At 42.5% G+C, this 22,477-nt stretch overlaps 1 protein-coding gene across 2 annotated transcripts in view; it reads right to left on the bottom strand.

Annotated features, from left to right (window-relative positions):
- The window catches only part of RCAN2 (regulator of calcineurin 2), a 264,437-nt gene that overhangs the window by 87,029 nt on the left and 154,931 nt on the right, over nucleotides 1-22,477 (bottom strand). The window contains exon 1 of one of the 2 annotated variants that reach the window (XM_067752770.1): nucleotides 3,952-4,279. The exons of the other annotated variant lie outside the window; for it this stretch is intronic. Coding sequence (XP_067608871.1) covers nucleotides 3,952-4,038 — 87 coding nt within the window. The 5' untranslated portion in view covers nucleotides 4,039-4,279. Of the gene's footprint in view, nucleotides 1-3,951; nucleotides 4,280-22,477 lie in introns of those variants that run through there. 2 annotated transcript variants of the gene reach the window in all.

Below are 22,477 nucleotides of genomic sequence, written 5' to 3'. Positions count from 1 at the left end.
AGTCTTGGCAACATTTAGGAGATAGGAGCCTAAAGGGCCCCCAATGCAACCTCTCCTCCAGCAATTCCCCCCCTCACTCTGCTTCATCTTTCTTCAAAACCCTTATCACTGCCTGAAATTACAGTATACGTTTATTTGTTTACGTCAATATTTTAAAAGCTCTCCAGGGGATACCAATGTGTTATCAGGTTTAAGGACAACTGGACTAAAGTAAAATACAAATTTTATTACCCATCTTTGGATCCCTTTCATTTCCTCAAGCATCTGGCTCTTGTTGAGGGGCGGGGGAGACTATTTTCAGAATATGAGAAGAACACTGGAGAAAATCAATCCTGCCCGCGTTCACATACACACACGCACACGTGCGCGCGCCCACAAACTCTCCAGTTCACCATGTCATTTTCCTTCTATTGAGGGCTTCAAATTTCTTTATCTTTCTAAGCATCCTTTGCCATCAAACAGACAGCTAAGCTCACAACACTACCAACGGAGTTTCCGGAGAAAGACAAACATGGGGATGCATTTGGACTGATTTCCTCTTCTATTTGGTATTACTGCTCTAGCAGCTTTGGCAAAACTTAGGAACTTGGAGTCTGAAGGGCCCCCAAGGCAACCAGCTGAGATCCCCCATGGAGGATAAGGTTTTCTAAATTGCTATAAGTCACTAGATTTGCATTTTCTCCACCTCCTTCAATTTAACCACTGTATTTGCTAAGAAAGTCTGCTGGTTGCATAACCCTGGTGTGGTTGCTTCCCCATGGGGCTCCAGGTAGAAAGGGAGAGTCTGTAAAAAGCAAAAAAGAGACTGAGATCAAACAAGCTGGATGCAGGCAGGTGAAACGGACCCCCAACCGGTGCCTTCCTTTTCTCTGACAGGAAATATTGGGACTTGGAAGAAAAGAACTCCTGGCTCCACTATGGATCTGAAATTGGTAATCAATGATGTTTACCTTTGGAGAAACTTTGGTGCCAGAATTTGACATCTGAATGTGCCTTCATGACACTAAGCCATGCTCACTTCTGAACGAGGAACATGTAGGTTTTCTCAACAGACCTCTTTGGCCTGCCTTAATTTTGCTTGTTAATAACGTCACTGATTTACGTTAAATGATTAAATGTCTGAAAGGAAGGGCAGTGTTTTCTAAGTTGCTGGGCTGTGTGTGTGTGGGGTGGGGGGGATGGCAGTGGAAACACTTTCTATGTCCTGGACTGCCATTGTAAAGTCATCTGGAGATAGGACATTCCAGTAAACTGGGGAAAGTAACCTATTACCTTTAGAGAACGTCTAAAAAGATGACCATGGACGATAATGGTGACAGCTAACATTTATTGAACACGAAATATGTCAGGCACTGTATTAATTGTTTTACATGTATAATTTTCTTTAATCCTCCTACCAAGCCAACAAGGTAGGAACTACTATTATCCCGTTACAGATGAGAAAACTAAGGCACAGAATGATTAAGTAACTTGTTTCAGAGAAACAAATCAACTGTAATTCGAAGCTATTTAGCAGGAAGGACATGTAATGCATCCTTCTGGTGGGAGTCTTCCCAGAAAACCCCACACATTTCTGACGAACAGGGTGAGAGGCTTTATAATCTGGCCCTGACCCCCCTCTGTCCCCCCCTCCAGTCTCTCACAGAGATCCTACTGCAGTCGAATGCACTGACTCACCTGACTGCAAGATGGAATGCCTTCCTGTCCCCGTGCCCTCCCTCTTCCTGTATCAAAATCTACCCATCGTCAAGTTCAAGTACCACCTGCTCCATGACACCATCCCAACCACTCAAGTACAACCAGCTGTAAGAATTTTGTGTCCCCTGAATTCCACAAAATAGTCTGTCTTTAAGAAATATTGGGCATGTTTGCAACAACATGGATGGGCCTAAAGATTACCATACTAAGTGAAGTAAGTCAGACAGAGAAAGACAAAATCATATGATATCACATATATGTAGAATCTTAAAAAATGATACAAATGAACTTATTTACAAAGCAGAAATAGACTCACAGACATAGAAAACAAACATGGTTACCAACGGGGAAAGGGGGAGGGAGGGATAAGTTAGGGATTTGGGATTAACAGATATGCCCTCCTATATATAAAATATAAATAGCAAGGAACTGCTGTATAGCACAGTGAATTATATACAGTATCTTGTAATAAACTATAATGAAAAAGAATCTGAAAAAAGAATATATATACACACACATATAACTGAATCACTTTGCTGTACACCTGAAACATTGTAAATCAACTATACTTCAATAAAAAATAAGTAAAAAAAGAGCAATGATTTTAAAAAGAGAAATATTGGGTAAGTGGTTCTTTGTATGTCTATATGACAAATACCTACGTCATCTAAGCATATTTTAAACTCCTTCCTGTAAGAGCACAATGCCCGGCAGACTCCAGATGCCTAATCAGTATTTTCTCACCATCATTTCTTGGACCAAAAAAGTCTAGATTATTTGTTTTATGACGTTCACAGGCCCAGCACGTAATTAAAAGGGAACGGTTCAGAAGAGAAGGGAATCGTAAAGTGTTACTTTATGTACGCATAATTCTGTTCCAGCAGGTGCTGGGAGATGGCTCTCTACTCAGTTACCCACGTCGGAATTTAAATTGGTTTTGAACTGGAGGGGCTTTGAGGGCTGCTCCCTTCTGGAGTGTACACAGCGTGTACGGCCAGCGGGGCTGTGAGTCGCTACACGCATGTTTCCATTCGTGGACACGACCACGGGCAGCACCAAACCGTTACCTTCTAATTTTCGGAACCTCAGCATGACAGGTGGTCAGACACTTCACAGCACTGGCCTAAGAATTGGTAAATGCAAGTCACATGTTTAAAACATGCAGAAGCAACAAAACAGATTCTTGAATTCATTTCAAAAGGGTGTTCAAAACTGCAATCTTGAATGACAGAGCCATGTGTTATGCTAGTGGACACATAAATTCCCACCTGGGAAGCACCAGGGTGTCATCTGCACACCCCAAAATAAAGAATTCTGGGTCTTCCTTTTAAGTAAAGACTAAGGGGAAGGTGACAAATGATTATGCAGTGCAATTCCCCTTTCCTTCCTCCCATCACACAATGAGCAACTATCCTTTTTGTCGTGTGTGTGAACTGTTTAAATAAGAAGCTTCTGCTAGTTCTTATTTTCAATATGAGAGAAGAAATCAAAATGCCCATTTCACAAGCATGGCATCTTTTTCAGAACATAAAACCAAAGGGAAAAAGCAAAGAGAATGTATGTCATCAGGAGACAATTACCCATGATAATCAAACAATTGTTGCAGACAGTCAGTGAGGACCAGCGCCCTAGAATACTACGCAAAATTTATTTATGCCTGAACTTTCTTTATGGACAACTGTTCAGGGAAGATGACTTGCTTCTTTTGCCTGACAAAGGAAATTTAGACAGCTGCTCTCCAACTCTGACTTCCAGAGAGCTGGGGATTGAAACTGCCATCTGTAGAACAGCTTTTGTTCAATTTGCAGACCACATCACGGCCTATGTAAGTGACGTCCCATCAAGGGGTTAATGTCCCACGATCAGGGTGTCCTGGGTACGATGTTTATTATATGTGCTTTCTTCATTTAATCATCGATTTAAAACCCCTCTCAGCATTAAGGACTGGCTAATTCTTATTGACACGGAGACTATGAAAACATGTCTACTGTGAAAAGGACAACTGGGATTCACCTAATAGAAAAGGCAAGAACAAACAGACAGTGGTTTTTCCAACCTTATCCCATTGAAAATGAATGTGCCAGTCCCTCGTCTAACTTATTCTAATTAATAGAGTCAGGCACTCACCACATGCATTTCTAGCGCAGATCGTGAGCTGAAAACTATGAACCAAAGTATTGTTCCCTTAAGCTAACAAGCCTCCAAGCAGCTTCAGCAACAGCAACAATGAAACAGAAGATTGCAGGTGCGTACCTTAACCTCCTGATTGGTAAAGACCTCCACATCCACCACGCAGGCAACCAGAGTGGAAACATCACAGTCCATGCTAGGGGCTGGCATTCCCCCTCCGGAATTGACAATAAACAGCTAGGCAGCCTCCGAGTCGTGCGGGCTGGGAAGAGCCTTCCAGGTGGATGTTTCCGGGCCGGCCGGGCGCTGCCCTGCCCTGGGGATGGCCGAGCTGGGCACCTGAGCCCACTCCGCTGCACGCACACAGCCCGCCGCGGCTCAGGCAGCAGGGCAGAGTAAGAGCGGCTGGCTCTCTGATAGCAATGACATCACCGCAAAGACTGACACAAGCTGGAGCTATTTTTTTCCCCCCAGCCTTTTATCTCTAGGCAGTGCAGTGGAGCAAATTGAACATGATTATGCGCTAAATCTGAACTCAGACTAAATCAATTCAGGCAGCGTTCGCTAGGAACTGAGTCATAGCTGTTGTTTCAGCCCGAGTGCTTATGTTTGCAAAAAGCAAGGGTGGGGAGGGGGTGGAATCTGACACCAGAGGCTCTCTTTGGGGTGGGGGTGGGAATTATTCCGCTGATGAGCCTCCGGAGGTTAAGGTGTGACCATTTTCTGTCTCAGAAATGAGCAGGAAGTTGAGGCATTTTGCAAATTGCGTGGCTTCTGTTAACTGCCCTGTGCCGCTCAGTGCGGCCACACATGTTCTGGGCACCCTCATGCATCCCGGGAGGGCACAGGCTACATAGAAATCCATTCTTGGAGTGACTAAAGAGCTGGTCGTCAGTCATGTAGGCAGCCTGCTAAGAGGAGATAATGAGAGGTTTGTGGATTTCTGTTTGAAGCACATATGTGCAGACCAGAAACTCTAAAAGCTCGGGATTTCAGGCTGTCTCCAAGGTCATTCAAACCAAAAGCGGGCAGTGGCAAGGAGTTACAGCAAACATCTCATGCGGGGACAGATGGCAGAAACTAGCGGGCAAACGCACTGATGTGGGTCATCATCAGAGCCTCGGGGCTTGATGTCGCCTGAGACTTTGAACACGTCTGATGGCTTTTTCAGTCTCTTTTCCTAAATGTGAACCCCAGAAGGGCAGGGCCGTGGATAATTCATCTTTATCTCTTGAGACTTTAGCCAAGTGTCTGGCATGAGAAGGCAATAATTGTTTAATGAATGAACAAACCAAACAGGGGCAGCCTTCTTTTACAGTGGAAGTGAGCAAAGGAAAAAAATCCGAATCGTTTTCATTTTATCATTGGTTACAAAAATACCAGCAGAACTTACATTCTGGCAGGATCTATGCCCAGTAGGAATGCAGGCGCATCTTCAGTGGCTATCAGAGGTCATGATTCGTAACAGATTTGCACCTTTCTAAGCCATGACTGGACAAGGTGGTCCAATTTTGCGTGCAGATGAGAAAGGTGACATTTTAAACTGAAGGTAGAAGTTTTGTGGTTGATCCTCATTTGGGGCTTCATGTGAGTCTAATGTTCCCCTTCAACAAGGCATTTCCAGGTTAAAAGAAATCAGTCCACAAATAGAAATATTTAGACTGATGAAACTGTGTGTGGTGGTGGTGTGTGTGTGTGTGTGTGTGTGTGTGTGTGTGTGTGTGTGTGTGTGTGTGTGTGTGTGTACAGCACTTACTGTGTTGTCCAGGGCACTGTGGGGAATATGAAATCATGTCTGCAGAGAATTCAACTAACACTTACTGCGTGATGACTATGTACAAAGCTCTATACCAGCTGCTCCAAAGGATAAAATGATAAGTAAAATTCACTATCCTCAAGGAGCTTAAAATCCAGGGGAGGAGATCAGACATGGAGACAAACACCTATAAAACAAGGCAATGGTGATGGTGGCAAAGGAGGGACGGATGGCACTTGGTGGGAGCACTGGAGAAAGAGCAATGGATGCTGAAGGGAGCTGGGGCAGATGAGCCTCAAGGAGCAGGACATGACTTCTGCTCTGACCTTGAAACATGGGTAAGACTTTGTCAGACAGAGAAGGGGTGAAGAGAGCCCCCAAGGCAGGGGCTGCAGACTAGAAATATCCAGAGCAAAGAAAGAATAGGGGTTTTTTTGGGGGGGGATGAGGCACATTTAAGGTTAAATTTGTCCAGAGCCAGGGATAAACAAGGCAGAAAGAGCCAGGTGACACAAAGCCTCGAGGGGCCCTTTGCATCTATCTGGTCAACCATTGAATGCCCGGCAAAGGTTTTTGAGAAAGTGAACGGGTCTATCTATACATAAATATAGCTGAAATGTAAAGTATACAAGAAGATGAATACAAATTTAAATATCACTAACATCGGTTCAAAAGGCAAAACCAAAACAAGGCTATTTTTTTCATATGCCGTGGTATATCCCCAAATTTTTTTTTTAAGGGTCACGGCAGCAGTGTGCTGGTAAATATTTAACAATCAGCTCTGAAAAGAAAAGCCTGATGTGTAGCATTTGCTGATTCCTTTGATGTAAATATCCTCATCACGGCTGACTTGAAGCAACCAATATAAAGTCCCCGAATGCAGAGCTGGGAGTGACTGACCTGCTCACCCCAGCCACGTGAGCTGCCTTGGGGACAGAACGGTCTCATCGTCATGAAAAGGCTACACTGTATTAATGATAGCTCCTACGGTTCACAGAGTTTAAGGTTAACCATTGCTCTGTTCACTTAAAGCGCTCTGTGAATTACTGCACACTTTCTGTTTACGAAATAGCTATAGAGGGTATACATGCGTTATTTCAAGAGAAAGAGCTTTGCTCTGACACGTCTTGGCAGGAGGACATTAGTCTATCCAGGAAGTGGAGCCTCACTCCAAACTGTAAAATAGGTAGTTGTTTCCTGATGCATCTTCAGTGTCTCCCTGTTGATTTGTTTCTTCCCTGGAGATCCCTTCTCGTACTCTTGAGTCCACTAACTTTATGCTTTCCTGTTTAAAAATATCTTTTCAAGGACACAGCTTTCAATTCACTTCTATTACCATGAAATGACTGATAACTTATAGTACTACCTGGCATAGAGGCATCTGTATGATGGGTAATACTATAGGGGAGCAAATCTTAAATTGAGTGAATAGTGCACTTAGGGTGACATTATAGGCATCGAGAGCATGTAGTGATTTTGAAATAAAATTATTGGATTTTTAATAGGTTGGTTCAACAAATTGGCTATATTATACTATTCAGTTGCTTATACAAAACACTTTCCTATAGATTAGAGTCCCTAGGGGCCTTCCCCGTTAAAATTGTGCCCTATTTCTCCAGATAGAATGTACCTTTTGATAGCTGGGGGATGACTGGCAGCCTGGGAGGTACCTGGGGTCTGTATATAAGCACCCGGGATATGCCTACAAGGTCCTATGAACCCTAGCTCTTGTCTGTTCTCCCTCCCATCTGAGCTCACCATTTCTCCCTTTCCTCTCTACATCCCAGATTCACTGGTCTTCTTGGGATTCCAAAAAAATAAAAAATAAATGCCAAGCTCCTTCTCATCTCAAGGCCTTCCCACTTGCTACTGCCTTTGTCAAAAGATATCCAGATTTCTGCATGGCCGACTCCTTCTTACCATCCAGCTCTCAGCTCACGTGTCATCTCCTTGGAGAAGTCTTCCCTGATCACCTAAATAAAATACGTGTACCCGTGTGTGCACACGCACACACACACACGGACTCAATCACCATCCGGCATCTTCTCTCTAATTTTATTCATAGCACTATCTGAAACTGTTCACTTATTTCCTGACTTGTTCTTTGTTGTGTCCCCAACTAGAATGTAATCTCCACAAAACAGAGGTTTTTGCCTATGCTGTTCCCTGCTGTCTTCTCAGGGGCTAGAAAAGTACCTGTCACTTAGGAGGCACTCTAAGGAATATCTGAAGTGTGAATGGATAAATAAATAAATGAATCTAAAAAAGCAAGCAGAAGGACTCCAACCCATAGAGGTGCCCCCTGATCTGGAGTTTGAGAAAGGTCCTTGCAGGATACATGGGCATCTGAGTTCAGTAATCACCCCCACCACTGACAGCTGAACCCTGGCACAGCTCTGCTCAGAAGCACCCTTTCCAGGTGAAGTGGCCAGAAAAACCATTCAAACCATGGTTCTTCCAATGATGGACCACATTAAGGAAATGGATGCAGCACGATGCAGACCCTGAGACAAAGACCACTTCCCTACCCCTCAGGCCAGGTAGTTCTCCAAGAGGATTGACAGCTGAGCTGAGGCACTAACCCCCAAGTGGGCAGGAGGAGATGGGGACCTTCTAATCCCAGAGGCAGCAGCCAAGTCGGGTTTGCTAATGAGTGTAGATGTTCCCATTACAACTATGGGGCATCAAAGACTTTCCTCCCTCTATGTGTCCTTCTGGATCACTTTTTTTTAATGTTTACCGTTGAAAATCTCAGCCGTATTCAGAAGTCGAAAGAATACTCCAATGAGCTTTCATGTACCCACCACCCAAGTACAATAGCTTGGGATCAACCTTCCTTCCTCTCTGCTAGTGGGTCTCAGAGTGTGGTCCCCAGACCAACAGTATCAACACCACCGGAATTTGTTAGAAAGGCAAATTCTTGCGCCACACCCCAAACTGGGTAGGTAGGACCAGTCTTTGTATTTTAACAAGGCCCCCCAGTGATTCTGACGCAAGTTCAAGTCTGAGCACCAGCGTTCCATGTACCCAACCACTCGCACTCACTCCTGGTTATTCTGAAGCCGATGTCTGACATCATATCGTTTCATCCGTAAATATCTCAGTGTCTATCTTGAAAAGACAAGGGCTTGTCTTTTGAAATCATAATACCTATCACCACACACACTCAAAAGCAAGAACAGTTCCTCAGTATCATCAAATGTCCTGCCAGTGTTCACATTCCTCCAGCTGCACTACCAATGTTCTCTTCCCTCCCCGCTCCCTCTCCATCCCCTCCCTGGTCCCATCCTTCCATCCTTCCTTTATTTAACATTTTGCTTACTTACGCTGGGATCTCAACTACTATGTCTCTCATGTCTCTTTTAGTCTATAGAGTCCTCCTCCATGTCTTCTTTTTTCTTCCTTGCAGTTTGTTGTTGGTGATGATAAAACCATGTTATTTGTCCTTTAGAATTCTCCCCAGTCTGGATTTTCTTGATGAATTCCACATAGTTTCATTTAATTGGTTTCTCTCTTACCTGTAGGTCCTGTTCATTAGATCCAGAGGCTTGATAGGTTTTGGGTTTGGCAAGACTCCTTCACGAATGGTGCTGTATACTTCCATTGTGGGTATGTAATGCCTGGCCATCTCTTTTTTGTGGTATTAGCAGCCCTTCATGCTCAGTGAGTAGATTTACCTTTTCTTTATAAGTTGAAAAATGATGGTATTCCCTCTTTATTTATTCACAGAGTACTTCCATTACAAGGAACTACTTCTCATCTACTATGGAGTTACCCTGAGCTACATTTTTGTAAGACAGGCAAAATACACACTTGATTCTTTTCCTTTATTAACTAGCTTTTTTTTTTTTAAATGACTTGCTTCACATTATCCTTCAAAGAAGATCACTGAGGTTTTTTACTTTATTAAGCATCTTTATGAACTCGTGGACTAAACATATTTGATGGGTTTAAATCCACTGTTGTTTTATCTTTTTGGGGGGAATTTTTGAATTTTATTTATTTTTTTATACAGCAGGTTCTTATTAGTTATCCATTTTATACATATTAGTGTATACATGTCGATCCCAATCTCCCAATTCATCACCATCGCTTTATCGTATTGATGCTTAAATTGCTGGTGAGAATCTCAGCAGGTCGGCTCCTGCGTCCTTTTGACACAATCTCAGTAGTCTTTGAGGGCTACCTCACCTTCTGGCAGGCCAAAATGTTCCAGACTCATCCTGTCCATTTCCTGCCCCAGATAAGGAATCAGTCATTTCTTTCTCAGTTTCATTTAGTATTTCAACACATTTCAAGATCATAATCTATAGACTTAGAGGTGTTCTTGGCACTGAGTCAGCTATTGTTTATAAGACTTTTTAGTGGACTGAACTAGAAAATATATAAATGTGTTTTTTAAACTTTTTTTAAATAATAAGGCCTTACTTATATATTTTTAAATTTATTTTGTAATTGAAGTATAGTTGAATAAATGGGTTTTAAAGATAACGTGCATCTTGAGTTCTGACTGATAATTCCAAATCAAATCCAGAATTTTTCAGTCATACATCTGTATCCTCCTTCTTCCACACCAAATATCTTGGTTCTTACCAGTAACGTAATTACTCATTTGCGTTATTCAATACTACAATACACAGCAGCTTCAGAATCACAATATTCAGTAGGAACAATTTAAGATTTTATCCCCCAGTTCTTTTTGTCCTAAGGGTATATCCCATAAGGATGGTAGAGAGTCCTGTGCTTTAGTCATTTGGAATAGTTCCTCTCCTCCACCAACTGGAAACCAAGTGAGGTTCATTTGTTTCCTTCAAATTTGATTCCTAGGGATTGCTTTCTCAGTAAATTTAGGTTTGTTTTATAAGTATAAAGCATATTAAATGGTTCAAAACTCAAACTACAACTCTACAAAGAAATCTAGCTTCTCTCCCTGTCTCCTCCAGCAAATTCCCTCCTTCCCTCCCATACAGGTTACTGTTATTTCATCTTTATTGTTTATCTGTTCTCTCATTTAAAAATATATAAATATATATGTGTATTATTTTCCCTCCCTTTCTTTGACAAATGATAGCATACTTTGCACATTTTTCTCTGTCTTGCTTTTATCACTAGAAAGCATGATCCTAGAGATCATTACATAGTCATATGTAAAAGTAGTCCAATTCCTTTTCACAGCTGTATAGTATTCCACCATGTGTACTATGTGGATTTACCACGCTGGTGCAGCTAAGCCCCTACTGATGAGTATCTGGGTTGTTTCCCAGTCTTTTGCTATTAAATAGTGCAGCAATGGATAGGCTTGGCTTATATCTACTCACATTTTTCTACTGTAACTTTGGGACAGATTCTAGAAGTGAAATTGCTGGGTTAAAAGGCAAATGTATGGATAATTTTGCTAGATTTAGACAAATTCTCCTCCATTGGGGTTGTACCATTTTGCTTCCCCACCAGCAATTTATGAGAAAGGGGGTTTCCCCACCGCACGTGTTGTAGAATGCCTTGGACGATTGCCTATCTGGTGAGTGAGATGTGGTTATCTCGGTGCATTTCTCCTACTGTGGGGACATCTAAGGATCTTTCTATATGTGAACTAGTATAGCACTGTCCCAGTCAATACCTCCCTGGCTTTCCTCCAACTAATTCAGATTCTGTTTCTGACCTGAGCAAGCAAAAAGTCTACATAACCACAGTTCTCAATGGGTTTTGGTTTGCATTCTTCTTATGATGAGCCTGGTGGGGCATTTGTTCATCTGGTCAAGAGCTATTTGCATTTCTTCTTCTCTGATACCTCACTTAGGTCTGGTCATCACAAGTCAAACACATTCTCACCTCCAGCCCCTTGGCTTCCCTCGCCTGGAAGTCCATTTCCCCCATCTCAGCAGGGCTCACTCCTCCACAGCATTCAGGCCTCAGCTCAAAGGCCCCCGCCTCAGAGCAGCCCACCCTGATTAGCCTATCTAAGTAGGACCCTTCTCACTATCTCCCTGCCTTGTTTTATTTTTCTTCAAAGCGCTTACCACTAACTGATATCACATATTTATTTGTGTAGTTTCTGTGGATCTCTCCATTGGAATGAAAGCTCCATGAGGGCAGGGCCCCTCTACCTTGCTCACTGAGTTTTCCCCCAGTGCCTACAATGGGGGCTGCCACACAGTGACAGCTCAGGGAAATGTGTCGGTGACTGGATAATGGAATGAGTGGCATCCTTCAGCTGTGGAAGCCAGCTGAGAAGAGGGGCTGCCGCGGGCCTCTTTAAAGGAACGTGAACCCGGCAAGGGAGAGTGAGGCAAATGAAGGGGCCTCGGGTCACAGGGTGATGGGAATGGTGCAGTGGGAGCTGGGGGGTCCATAAGAAGTGAGAGGGACATTTACAGGGGAGGAGAAGCGACACAAAAGGCCAGCTCCCCATCCTACACAAGTCCCGGCTAAGTGGCAACTGCAATGCCCTCGGTCAGACTCGGGGACCGTCCTCATTCCTCCACTGCCCAGTGGGCACCTCCAGAGGCCCCACGAATATCCTACAGCTCATCCTCGAGTAGCACTCTGAAGAAGCCGTCTCACTTCTTTTTTTTTTTTTTTTTTTTTTTGCGGTACGCGGGTCTCTCACTGTTGTGGCCTCTCCCGTTGCGGAGCATAGGCTCCGGACGCGCAGGCTCAGCGGCCATGGCTCACGGGCCCAGCCGCTCCGTGGCATGTGGGATCTTCCCGGACCGGGACACAAAGCAGTGTCCCCTGCATCGGCAGGCGGACTCTCAACCACTGCGCCACCAGGGAAGCCCTCACTTCTTTTTTGCCTTACCCTCTTCCCCAGCTCTCAGGGTTTCATCCCTGCTTCGATCCACCTTTAGGAAGATCTATCCCCCTTCCCGTCCTCCCCATCTGAACCGGCTTGTGGGGGGATTACACCGGGCCGTGCTATGTCTAAGAAGCTGACACACTTGAAAAGTTACAGGGCAGAAAATTAATAGGGTGTTTGCTTAGCATCCCTGTCTCTCTGGGAGCTGTTCTTCCTCCCCGCCCTAGGTTCATCTGAGGGAGGCCCTGACCAGTCCAAGCCAGTCAGAGTTCCCGAGAGGATTTCCCAGACCCAAAGTGGGTCAGGAGTGCCAGTCCCCTGTGGTGCTGGAACCCTGGGACTGTGGCTGGCCATGTTTTTTTCACCACAAAGCCACCTTCAGACAGAAACTGAAAGAAAAAGTGGAGGAAGGAAGTCCTAGAAGCATTGGAGTCCTCGTTTCCGGTTGCTCCTGAGGCCTGGGGGCACCTTGTCCTTGCATGGGTCTCCTCAGTCAACTCTTCCATATTCTAGTATTATCCCAACCAAGGCCTCCGTTTTTTCCCCAAGCTAATTCAGATTGTTTCTGTCACTAACAACCAAAAAAGTCCACACACACAGCCCTAGAGTAACAGGGGACACTAAAGTGGGAGTCATTCATCAGGGACCACAGATTCAGGTCTCCAAACTATCCCATGGAAATGCCTCCTGCCTCCAATCAGACCTGAGATGAGGGAGCTGCCACCACCTAACCCTCCCGCCTGAGGTAACAGCAGGAGTCCCAGGATGGATTTCTGCAAAGAAAACCTGCTCACAGAATCATCTTTCCATTTCCACTTGCTTCTCCGTCCTTCAGGTTTCAGAGCAATCTAACTAGTTTTGGGCCACCTGCTTTGAAAATCTGCATATTGGTCTGATACCTATATGCAGAACAGAACTATTGGTCTGTTCAAAATGTCGTATTTACTATGTTATCACGTCTCAGTTGAAACTTGGAATTTATCATCCCATCACACTATCATTGACTTAGGGCAACACTTGTGAAGTCACTCTGCAAAAATTCACAAGCATTGTGTTATTTAAACTTCACAATAGGCCCCATTTCGAAATGAGGAAGTCATTTGCCCAAGGTCAAATAGCTAGAAAGTGGTAGAGCCAGGTTGAATCTTGAAGGGCTTATCTCCAAAGTATGAACTCTTCACTTCAACGTTCTAGAAGTGAGAACATGAACACATCTGCACTTTTGAAAGGAGTCTGGCGCTGATGTGAAGACTGGATTGGAATGTAACAAAGGCAGAAGGGGAGAAAATTGACATCTCAAAGGAAATTTAAGAGAGTAGATACTTGGCTGTATTTGACTGGATTATCTAAGCCAGTGGCAATGAGGGACCAAATTCGTCAATGAGACATTGTAGAAATATAAGAAAGAACTTGGTGACTAAAAGCGGGGTAGGCGGTGGGGGAGTTAGTTGCGGGGTGGTGGTCAGGAAAAGCAATGGAGGTGTTGCACAGTTAGGGTTTCAAAGTCTTATCTGTAAGGAGAAGATGGTGCCAGTGACAAGGGTGGGTCTCTTAAAAAGATGAAAGATCCCATCTACCAGCAAAATCAAGAAAGCTTTCAATGAAAGAGGAGGGCATATGATATGGACGCTTAGTAGAACTAATAGAGATCAAGGTCTTGTGAGCAAGGTTGGGGTTTGTTTAAAGACCAGCAAATGGCTCATTTAGTTTGAATGGCAAGTCCGAGCAGGGCCATGGTGAGTCGTAAGATGGGAAGAGGCGTTTGTAGCCACAAAGGTGAGGAATTTGAGTGCCAGGGTGAAGAGTGAGTATGTTTCACTCAGAAAGATATGGGATCTATCAAAAGTTTATGAAAAGATCTAGGTTGAATCGGAGTAAAGAGGGATTGGAAATTTTTGTTTCCAAACTTTAGCCAGAAGGTGATGAGGGGCTGGATCTTGGAGAGGTAATAGTAACATAAGGAAAGAAATGGATATGAGAAACACCATGGAGATAGAATGTTCAAGATTTAACAACTATTTGGCTGTCAAGGTAATGGTCTGGGGCTGGAGAGTGAAGTGAGGAGGCATCGAGGTTGGAGGTACCAGAAAAAGAAGAAGGAGAGGCAGGGAGGGAAGGAGATTCTAAAATTCTAAGCCTGTGTAGACAGTGGTAACTTTATCTGAAATAACTTCACGATGCAGGTGACAAGAGTACATTGTGATCAGATCTATACACCCATGACAGTGAGATACACATCCACATTTGTTCATTTCAATAGTTAGCTAGTAACATTAATCTTTACATTAGCAGAAAAGGGTAACGGTAAAAACTGAGATTACAACTTACAGCAGTAGATACTAGTCTTTATTGGTATTGATTAGGAATGGATACTATTGCAAAACTGTTATGGTTCTGACTAATCAAAACTCTAGAAACAGATTCCCTTTCAGCCTAGCCCCACTCTCCCTCTCATGCTAAGACCATAGCATGGAACCAAATCTATGAGTAGTGGTCTTTCCATGCAACTATATCTACTCTCTTTCAAAAAGGCCTAGACTTTAGTTGAGGTGTAAATACATGAAAGTATTCGATGAATCTTACTCTTTACTTGAAATTAAAGAATTATGAAGAAAAGAAAAAGAACAGGGTTTCCCTGGTGGCGCAGTTGTTGAGAGTCCGCCTGCCGATTCAGGGGACACGGGTTCATGTCCCGGTCCGGGAAGATCCCACATGCCGCGGAGCGGCTGGGCCCATGAGCCATGGCCGGTGAGCCTGCGCACCCGGAGCCTGTGCTCCACAACGGGAGAGGCCACAACAGTGAGAGGCCCGCATACCCCGCCCCCCACCCCCCAAAAAATTCTAAAAAAGCAAATGTAGCATATTTGGACCTGAACTTCTTCTAATCTTCCCACTAAGCCTGCTACTCTTCCTGTGCTCCCTGTTTCAACTGTGTCACCACCCTCCACCCAATAACTTACATCATAAGCTCAGTCATCTTTGATCCCTTCCATTGGCTTGACCAGTGCACAGCTTGACTAAGGTTCAGGGCTGGTTGATCCCGAGGTTCAGTGAGGTTGTCAAAGGGCCTTGTTTCTCTGACTCTGTCTTCTGAAGCTCAGTGTCATTCTAAAGCTGATTTCCAAATTGGCTGCCATTAGCAATCACAGCCTGTATTTCATTCTACAGCTAGACCATTTAGGTCACCTGTTCACTTCTGAACACGCTGCAGTTGGGGTAAGGAATGTGCTGATGGGCTTAGGTCAACTTGAACCTACTCCTCCAGCAAGGAATGGTGTTAAAAAGCTAAAGTATGTGGCTTGCATGAGAATGGACGGATATGCAAGCAAAGATCTGGGTTAGGAAGGGAATGGATGTTGGGTGGGCATCCATCAATGCCCACCACTCTTTCAACTCTGTACCTGTCAGGGCACTTGGCTGCAAATGATAGAAACTGCTCTTGGCTAACTATCAGAAAAGGAACATACAAGGAAGTTATCAGGTATCACAGAATTAACAAGAATTTTGAGAAAGAGCTTCAGAAATTAGGTAGGAACCAAGAGGGTCTAAACTGCAGAAGACAACCTCCGAGGTGATGCTACAGGAATGAATGTGGATAGGACACTACCACCGGAACCTACAACTCCTGGACATGCCCCTCCTCCTCTACTGCCATGAGTGATCCCTAACTGTCCCTGTGACTTTGTGCAGTATTCTGTGGAGTCAAAGTTTTGAGTGTGGTGTCCAACTGGTCACATCCTGAATCACCCTAAACCCAACAGCTAGGAGATCTGGGTAGGAAAATTTTGGTTCCCATGGCCTCTTAGCGGCAGGTGATATCCTCACCATGGGTGATGGAGGGGAGACTTCCCCAACACAGATGGGTGTGAGGATGCTGGAAGCTCAAAAATAACAAAGGTCCACTATCAGTCTCCTACCCACTCTGCCTCCCTGCCTACCCCATCTTCTTATTTGGTACCACCAGATTCATACTGGTGAGAACTGGTTCTGACCACATCACTCCCCTGGCCCAGCTACCTTCATTGCCTTCCCATTGATGGTAAAATCAAATGGTTTTTTGTTGTTGTTTTTTAATATGGTGACAGCAACCTACTTCTCCAGCCATTTCTTTTCTAACTACTCCTCTGCACACATCCTACTGTTGAAACAAACTGAACTGCTCAATACATGCCATATTATTAAGAACACTCTGATTCATATGGGTGGTTTCCTACAATTAGAATTCATCCATCCATTCATCCATTCAATGTCTATTTAGTGCATAGACTGTGTGCCCAGTACTCGCAAGGCGCTGGCCATAGAAAGATGGCAAGTCACTATCCTGTTCCTCAAGGAGGTCATTGTGAAAGGGAGTAAAGAATCACAATATGATTGATATGATATGATATGAGGATGTGACAATATGAATTATATTTACTATAAATGATGTTGATACAAAGTGTGGTATGAGCACAGGAGAATGAGTATCCAAGTTTGCCATATAGAATAGGTGTTAGAGAAGCTTTCCCTAAACAAGGAACATTTTGCTAAACATTGAAAAATAAGTCATTTTCCAGTTATCTAGATGGGCAAACAAGTAGTAAGATGACATTTTAAGTACAAGCGGGAACATGGGATGATGTGGTAAGGCAAGAGAAACTATGAGTGGCCCAATATTGCAGAAATTCCCAGATGGAGTTAGGGATGATAGATTGGGAGGCGTGGAAAATGCAGCTAGACTGTTAGGCAGGGGCCTGACCATGAAGAGCTTTGTGAGTTATGGGTAGAAATTTAAATTTTATTCCATGGGAAGAATGACCCAGTGAAGGCTCTAACAGTAGCTTCCTGGCTCTTCTTGCCTCTAATTTCACTGCTACTGAATCCATCCTTCAGACGATCTGTGGCCAGAGAGATCTTTCTACTAAGAAAAAATAAATCATATTACTACACATGAGAGTGGAGTGCAAAGTTGGAACCAGGGGCTGCAAATATGCAAGGGATTTTAGTAAGGAAACATTAGAAACCTAATGCGCAAATAGACCTCTGAGACCTTGTGCTGGGAACTTCTCGTGCTATCTTAGCGGAAGGCAAGTCTCCTCCACTAAAATAATGCATATTACTTCCACATACATAATGCACATGAATCCTTATTTATCCCACTGTAGGGATAAATGTTTTATTGTGTCCTCAGCACTTAGCATGTTGTCTGGCATAAATCAAGTAATCAAGATAATGTCTGATCAGTGACTGAAAGAATGCATGAGTAAAAGACAAGACAAGCTGAGGTCACCCTCGCTTCTTTCCATGAATGGGCTATTTCTGAGCCATCTATCCCAGTAGCAGTTCCATCTGCTTTAGTCTTTGGTGCTCAGCATGAATTCTCCTACCCCACTGCCCTATTCCTCAAGCTTTGAGAGTCCTAGAGATGTATACTGAAGAATTAATAAGAAGCGTAGCCATGCAGCCTCCAATATACTAATCTGTATAAGGAGAGATGGCTGAAAGTCTACTGAAGCTTGTGCTCCTTCCAAGGTGCAGAGCTGTTTCTGGAAAGTGGTTCCCCAATCAGGGCTACAGTACCCAGTCTGAGTTCTGTCCATTGGAGTGGGGACAGAACAAATGCCACGTTCAGGCCTGGCACATAAGAACCTCCAGAAGACCTCATTTCTTCAACCTGATCTTTGGAGCTAAGTATTGAAGATGATAGAGGCTTTATCAGCCTAGTCTCTGAATGACCGCATGAACCACACTCTTATCTCCTTCCTCCTCTTCCCCGTCACACTGCCAATGGGGTTTTACATGAGTGGGAAACAAACCTCTCTTCCGGTAAGCCCCTGAGATTTTAGGGCATATCGGGTACAGAAGACAGCTTTACCTTAAGTAATACAGCATGCGTGTACATGTCTGTGTTGAAGTACGTATGCTGTGAATGCAAAATCCAATTTTATACAGAATCAAAAAACAAATGGGGACAGACCAGAAGTAAGAGGATTTAATTCTTAAATGTGGAAAATCTTTCATTTTAAATTGAATTTGAATGTCTTAAATTAGCAAATGAGCAGGTAATCATATTGTTATTTGACATATCAGGGTTAGTCTGTGTCAAGACAGAGACCAGGGAGTAAATGGAGCTTGAGAAAAGAGCTGAAAAGCAAAAAAGATCAAATGAATAAGATCAGAAAAGATTTTCTGGTAAAATTCATAATTTTAAAAAATAGCTGAATTAGTAATACATGAGATTAGTAATACATGAGTAATACATGAGATTATGATTGGTGAGATTTCAAATAAATAAGTCATCAGGATTAAATGTAAGAAATATAAATTAGAGGGCTTCCCTGGTGGTGCAGTGGTTAAGAATCCGCCTGCCAATGCAGGGGACACAGGTTCGAGCCCTGGTCCAGGAAGATCCCACATGCCACAGAGCAACTAAGCCCGTGTGCCACAACTACTAAGCCTGTGCTCTAGAGCCTGCGAGCCACAACTACTGAGCCCACATGCCACAGCTACTGAAGCCCGCTTGCCCTAGAGCCTGTGCTCCGCAACAAAAGGAGCCACCGCAATGAGAAGCCCGTGCACTGAACAAAGAGTAGCCCCCGCTCACTGCAATGAGAAGCCCGTGAGCAGCAACGAAGACCCAACGCAGCCAAAACTAAAATGAATAAATAAATAAATTTTTAAAAAAAGAAACAGATGTTTAAATAAAAAGAGAAACATAAATTAGAAATAATTAGAAGTACATTATGATCATGTCAGTGGATATTGTCAAGCTGCAGACTACTAATGCCCTGTACTTGAAGAAGATTCCATCTGCCTAAAAACGGCAGGTAAGGACACCAAATGCCTTGCTCTGTATTTCTAACAATTCTAGGGCCAGCCTGAGAAGGAAGGCATCTAAAAAAGTAAATCTTCCTTCATAACCCCTATCTTCTTTTATCTCCTCTCCCTTTTCAAGGAGGGGTTTTGGTAAATCAAAAGCTAGGATGGAGGAAGATAAAGAGAGAGAGGTTAAGGAGCTAGGTGGAAACGCACAAAATGTCAGTTTCTGGTATAACATGGCAGGCTGATTATGCACATTCACACCACCTAGATTGGGGTCTGGGCTGTGTGTGTCTGGTGGGCAAGGCCATACCTTTGGAAATTTCCAAAGCGTTGAGAAATCAAACCCTTTCTTTGATGGAGATATGTTCATTTGAGTGTTTTCACAGAGCTGAGAGTCAGGAGTAGAGAAAATAAGACGCTGGCTATGGGGGACTGTCTCTAGGCTCAAGGCAAGAAGGGGGAAGAGATTTTCGGGTCACTTCTCAGGCAAGTCTGACTACTTCGTCAAAATAGGTAAGGAGGAAGAGTTTCAGGACAAATGCTCTACAAAAGAATAAAAACTGCTCTGGGGTGGAGTTTTCTTTGCGCTGTGTCTCTGGGACACCTGGTATGGAAGGCATGATGGAGAAAAATGTAGGCTTCCAATAGTGGAATGATAAATAGACGTATCAAAGAGGAAGTTTTCATTAAGCATGGCTCTGGGATATGCATTTGAAATTTTGGTGTTGCTATTTTTGGTATAAATGGAGTTTTCAATACTCTGTTGGTGAAAGCATAACTGGAAACAATCTTTCTGGAATGAAGGCGCCTTTAAAAAAATAAATGGAGCACACAGAAATTTCCACTTCCAGTTAAATGTAAAAGTTGCAGGAAACCATCACGCTACTCTCTCAAAAAGGAGAAGCCACATGAACTACACAATCACAGATTTTTAAAACCCCCTAAGAGAGCTGATGGAAAAGAATCCTAAGGGAACTAAATTCCATATAGCGATAAGCCCTTCTCATGAGAGAAGAGACACATGTCTGCTTTCCTCTTCTGTGTAATAGTGAGAGAAAGAAGAATTCACTACGGACAGGTGTAAAGAGGAACCAGATGAATTCCTAACAAACTTTTATGGTTTTATGTAGGCTGGAATAATGGATTAGAATCCCGAAGAGCCCCAGACAAAGAGGCAGGCTGTAAAGGCGCTGCTTTATCCAGACCAAAACTAAAATAAAGAAAAAGAGATCTGTGGGATAATATATTTTAACAGATGCATAATTGGAGTCCCAAAAGTAGAAGAGAGGATGATGCAGAATAAACATGGAAATAGATAATGGCCAACGTTTTCTCCAAATTGATTAAAATATCAATACATAAATTCAACAAGTTCATTAAACCCCAAGATGACCAGAGCTAGACATATCATAGGTAAACTCCTAAAACTCAAAATTAAAGAGAAGGTATTAAAAGCAGGAAGAGGAAAAAGACGTATTACAACAATAGGAATTAAGACTTTTGTGAAACAGTAGTGGCCATAATACAATGGGACAACATATCTAAAGTGAAGAAGGAAAAACAATGAATTGTCAACCTAGATTTCTATATCCAGCAAAAATGGCTTTCAAATATGAAGGCAAATCCTTATCTGTTGCTCGTGAGAAAGTAAAATAGTGCAGGCACTTTGGAAAACAATTTGATAGTTTCTTAAGAAGTTAAACATACAATTAAAATATGACCCAGAAATTCCACTACTTGGTATCTACCCAGGAAAAATGAAGACCTATGTTGACACAAAGACTTGTATAAAAATGCTCATAGTAGCTTTATTATAATAGCCCCCAATTGAAAACAATACAAATGTCCATTAACTGGTGAGTGGATAATTGAAATGTATATTCATACATTAAAACACTTACTATTCATCAATAAAAAGGAATGAACTACTGACATATTGTAACATGGATAGACCTCATGAGCATTACGCTAAATGAAAAGAAGCAAAAAGATCATATAATGTATGATTCCATTTATATGAAACAACCAAAAAAGTAGATTGACTTTTGCCTGCAGGTGTGGGTGAAAAAGAGGGTTGCCTGAAAATGGACATGAAGGACTTTTCTGGGGGATGGAAATATGTTAAACTGGATGGTGGGGATGGTTGTACAACTCCGTAAGTTTACTAATAATCATCGAATTGTACGCTGAAAATGGATGAACTTTATGGTATGTAATTTATGCCTCAGTAAGGTTGTTAAACAATGCGAAGACAAAATAAAAACCATATTCAACAGAAAAAGTACATGAGAATCCATTTACTGCATATCTGAACTACTGGAAATGCTAAAAAAAATATTCTTTCTACTGAAGGGAAATAACCCCCAGTGGAAACTCAGAATGGCAGAAATGAACCAAGAACACCAGAAAGGATAAATTCATAGGGAAATATACAAGACATTCTTATTATATTTATTTAAAAATTCTTTGAAAGAGTATTAATTATTTAAAGTAAAATAACAATAACAGATTGTAGGGTTTACAGCATAGGTAGAAGTTAAGTAGGTGACAATAAGAGCACAAAGATAGGGTAGATGAGAAAGGAATCAGATTGTTGTGGTGTTCTTACTTTGTGAAGTAACAGAGCATTGGTTGAAGGTAGACCATCATATGTTAAAGATGCATATTGTAGTCTCTAGGCTAAAGCAACCATTAAAAATAACACAAAGAGGACCAGCTAAAAAGTCCACAGAAGGGAATCAAATGGAATACTAAGAAAATAATGGATTTACCCAAGAGAAAGCAGAGAAAGAGTAACTGAGGAACATAATCCATATGGAACAAATAGAAAACAAATGCCAAGATGGTAGCCTTAAGCCCAACCATATTGATGATTACTTCAAGTGTAAATGGACTGTAAACACTTTAATTAAAAGGCAGAAATTATCAGACTAGATAAAAAGCAAGAAAGCAATACTCTTCCTCTTTCTTATATATCACATTTGAAATCCGAAGAGGCAGACTTCTTAAAAGTAAAAGATTAGAAAAATATAAACCATGCGAAGAGTAAGCATAAGAAACTTGGTGCATCTATATTAATATCACACAGAGTAGACTTTAAGACATAGAGAACTACCAGAGATAAGATTATACACATATAATTTTAAAATCAATACAACAACCTTAGATGTGAATGCATTTAATACCAAAATTCAAAATGAATGAAGCAGAATTTGACAGAACTAAAGGGAAAGATACAGATCTACAATCACAGCTGGATATTTTTAACATCTCCCTCTCAGAAACTGATAGGGAAA

Source organism: Pseudorca crassidens, chromosome 10, assembly GCF_039906515.1.
Source record: "Pseudorca crassidens isolate mPseCra1 chromosome 10, mPseCra1.hap1, whole genome shotgun sequence".
Taxonomy (NCBI): domain Eukaryota; kingdom Metazoa; phylum Chordata; class Mammalia; order Artiodactyla; family Delphinidae; genus Pseudorca; species Pseudorca crassidens.
This window is presented reverse-complemented; position numbering and strand designations above follow the sequence as displayed.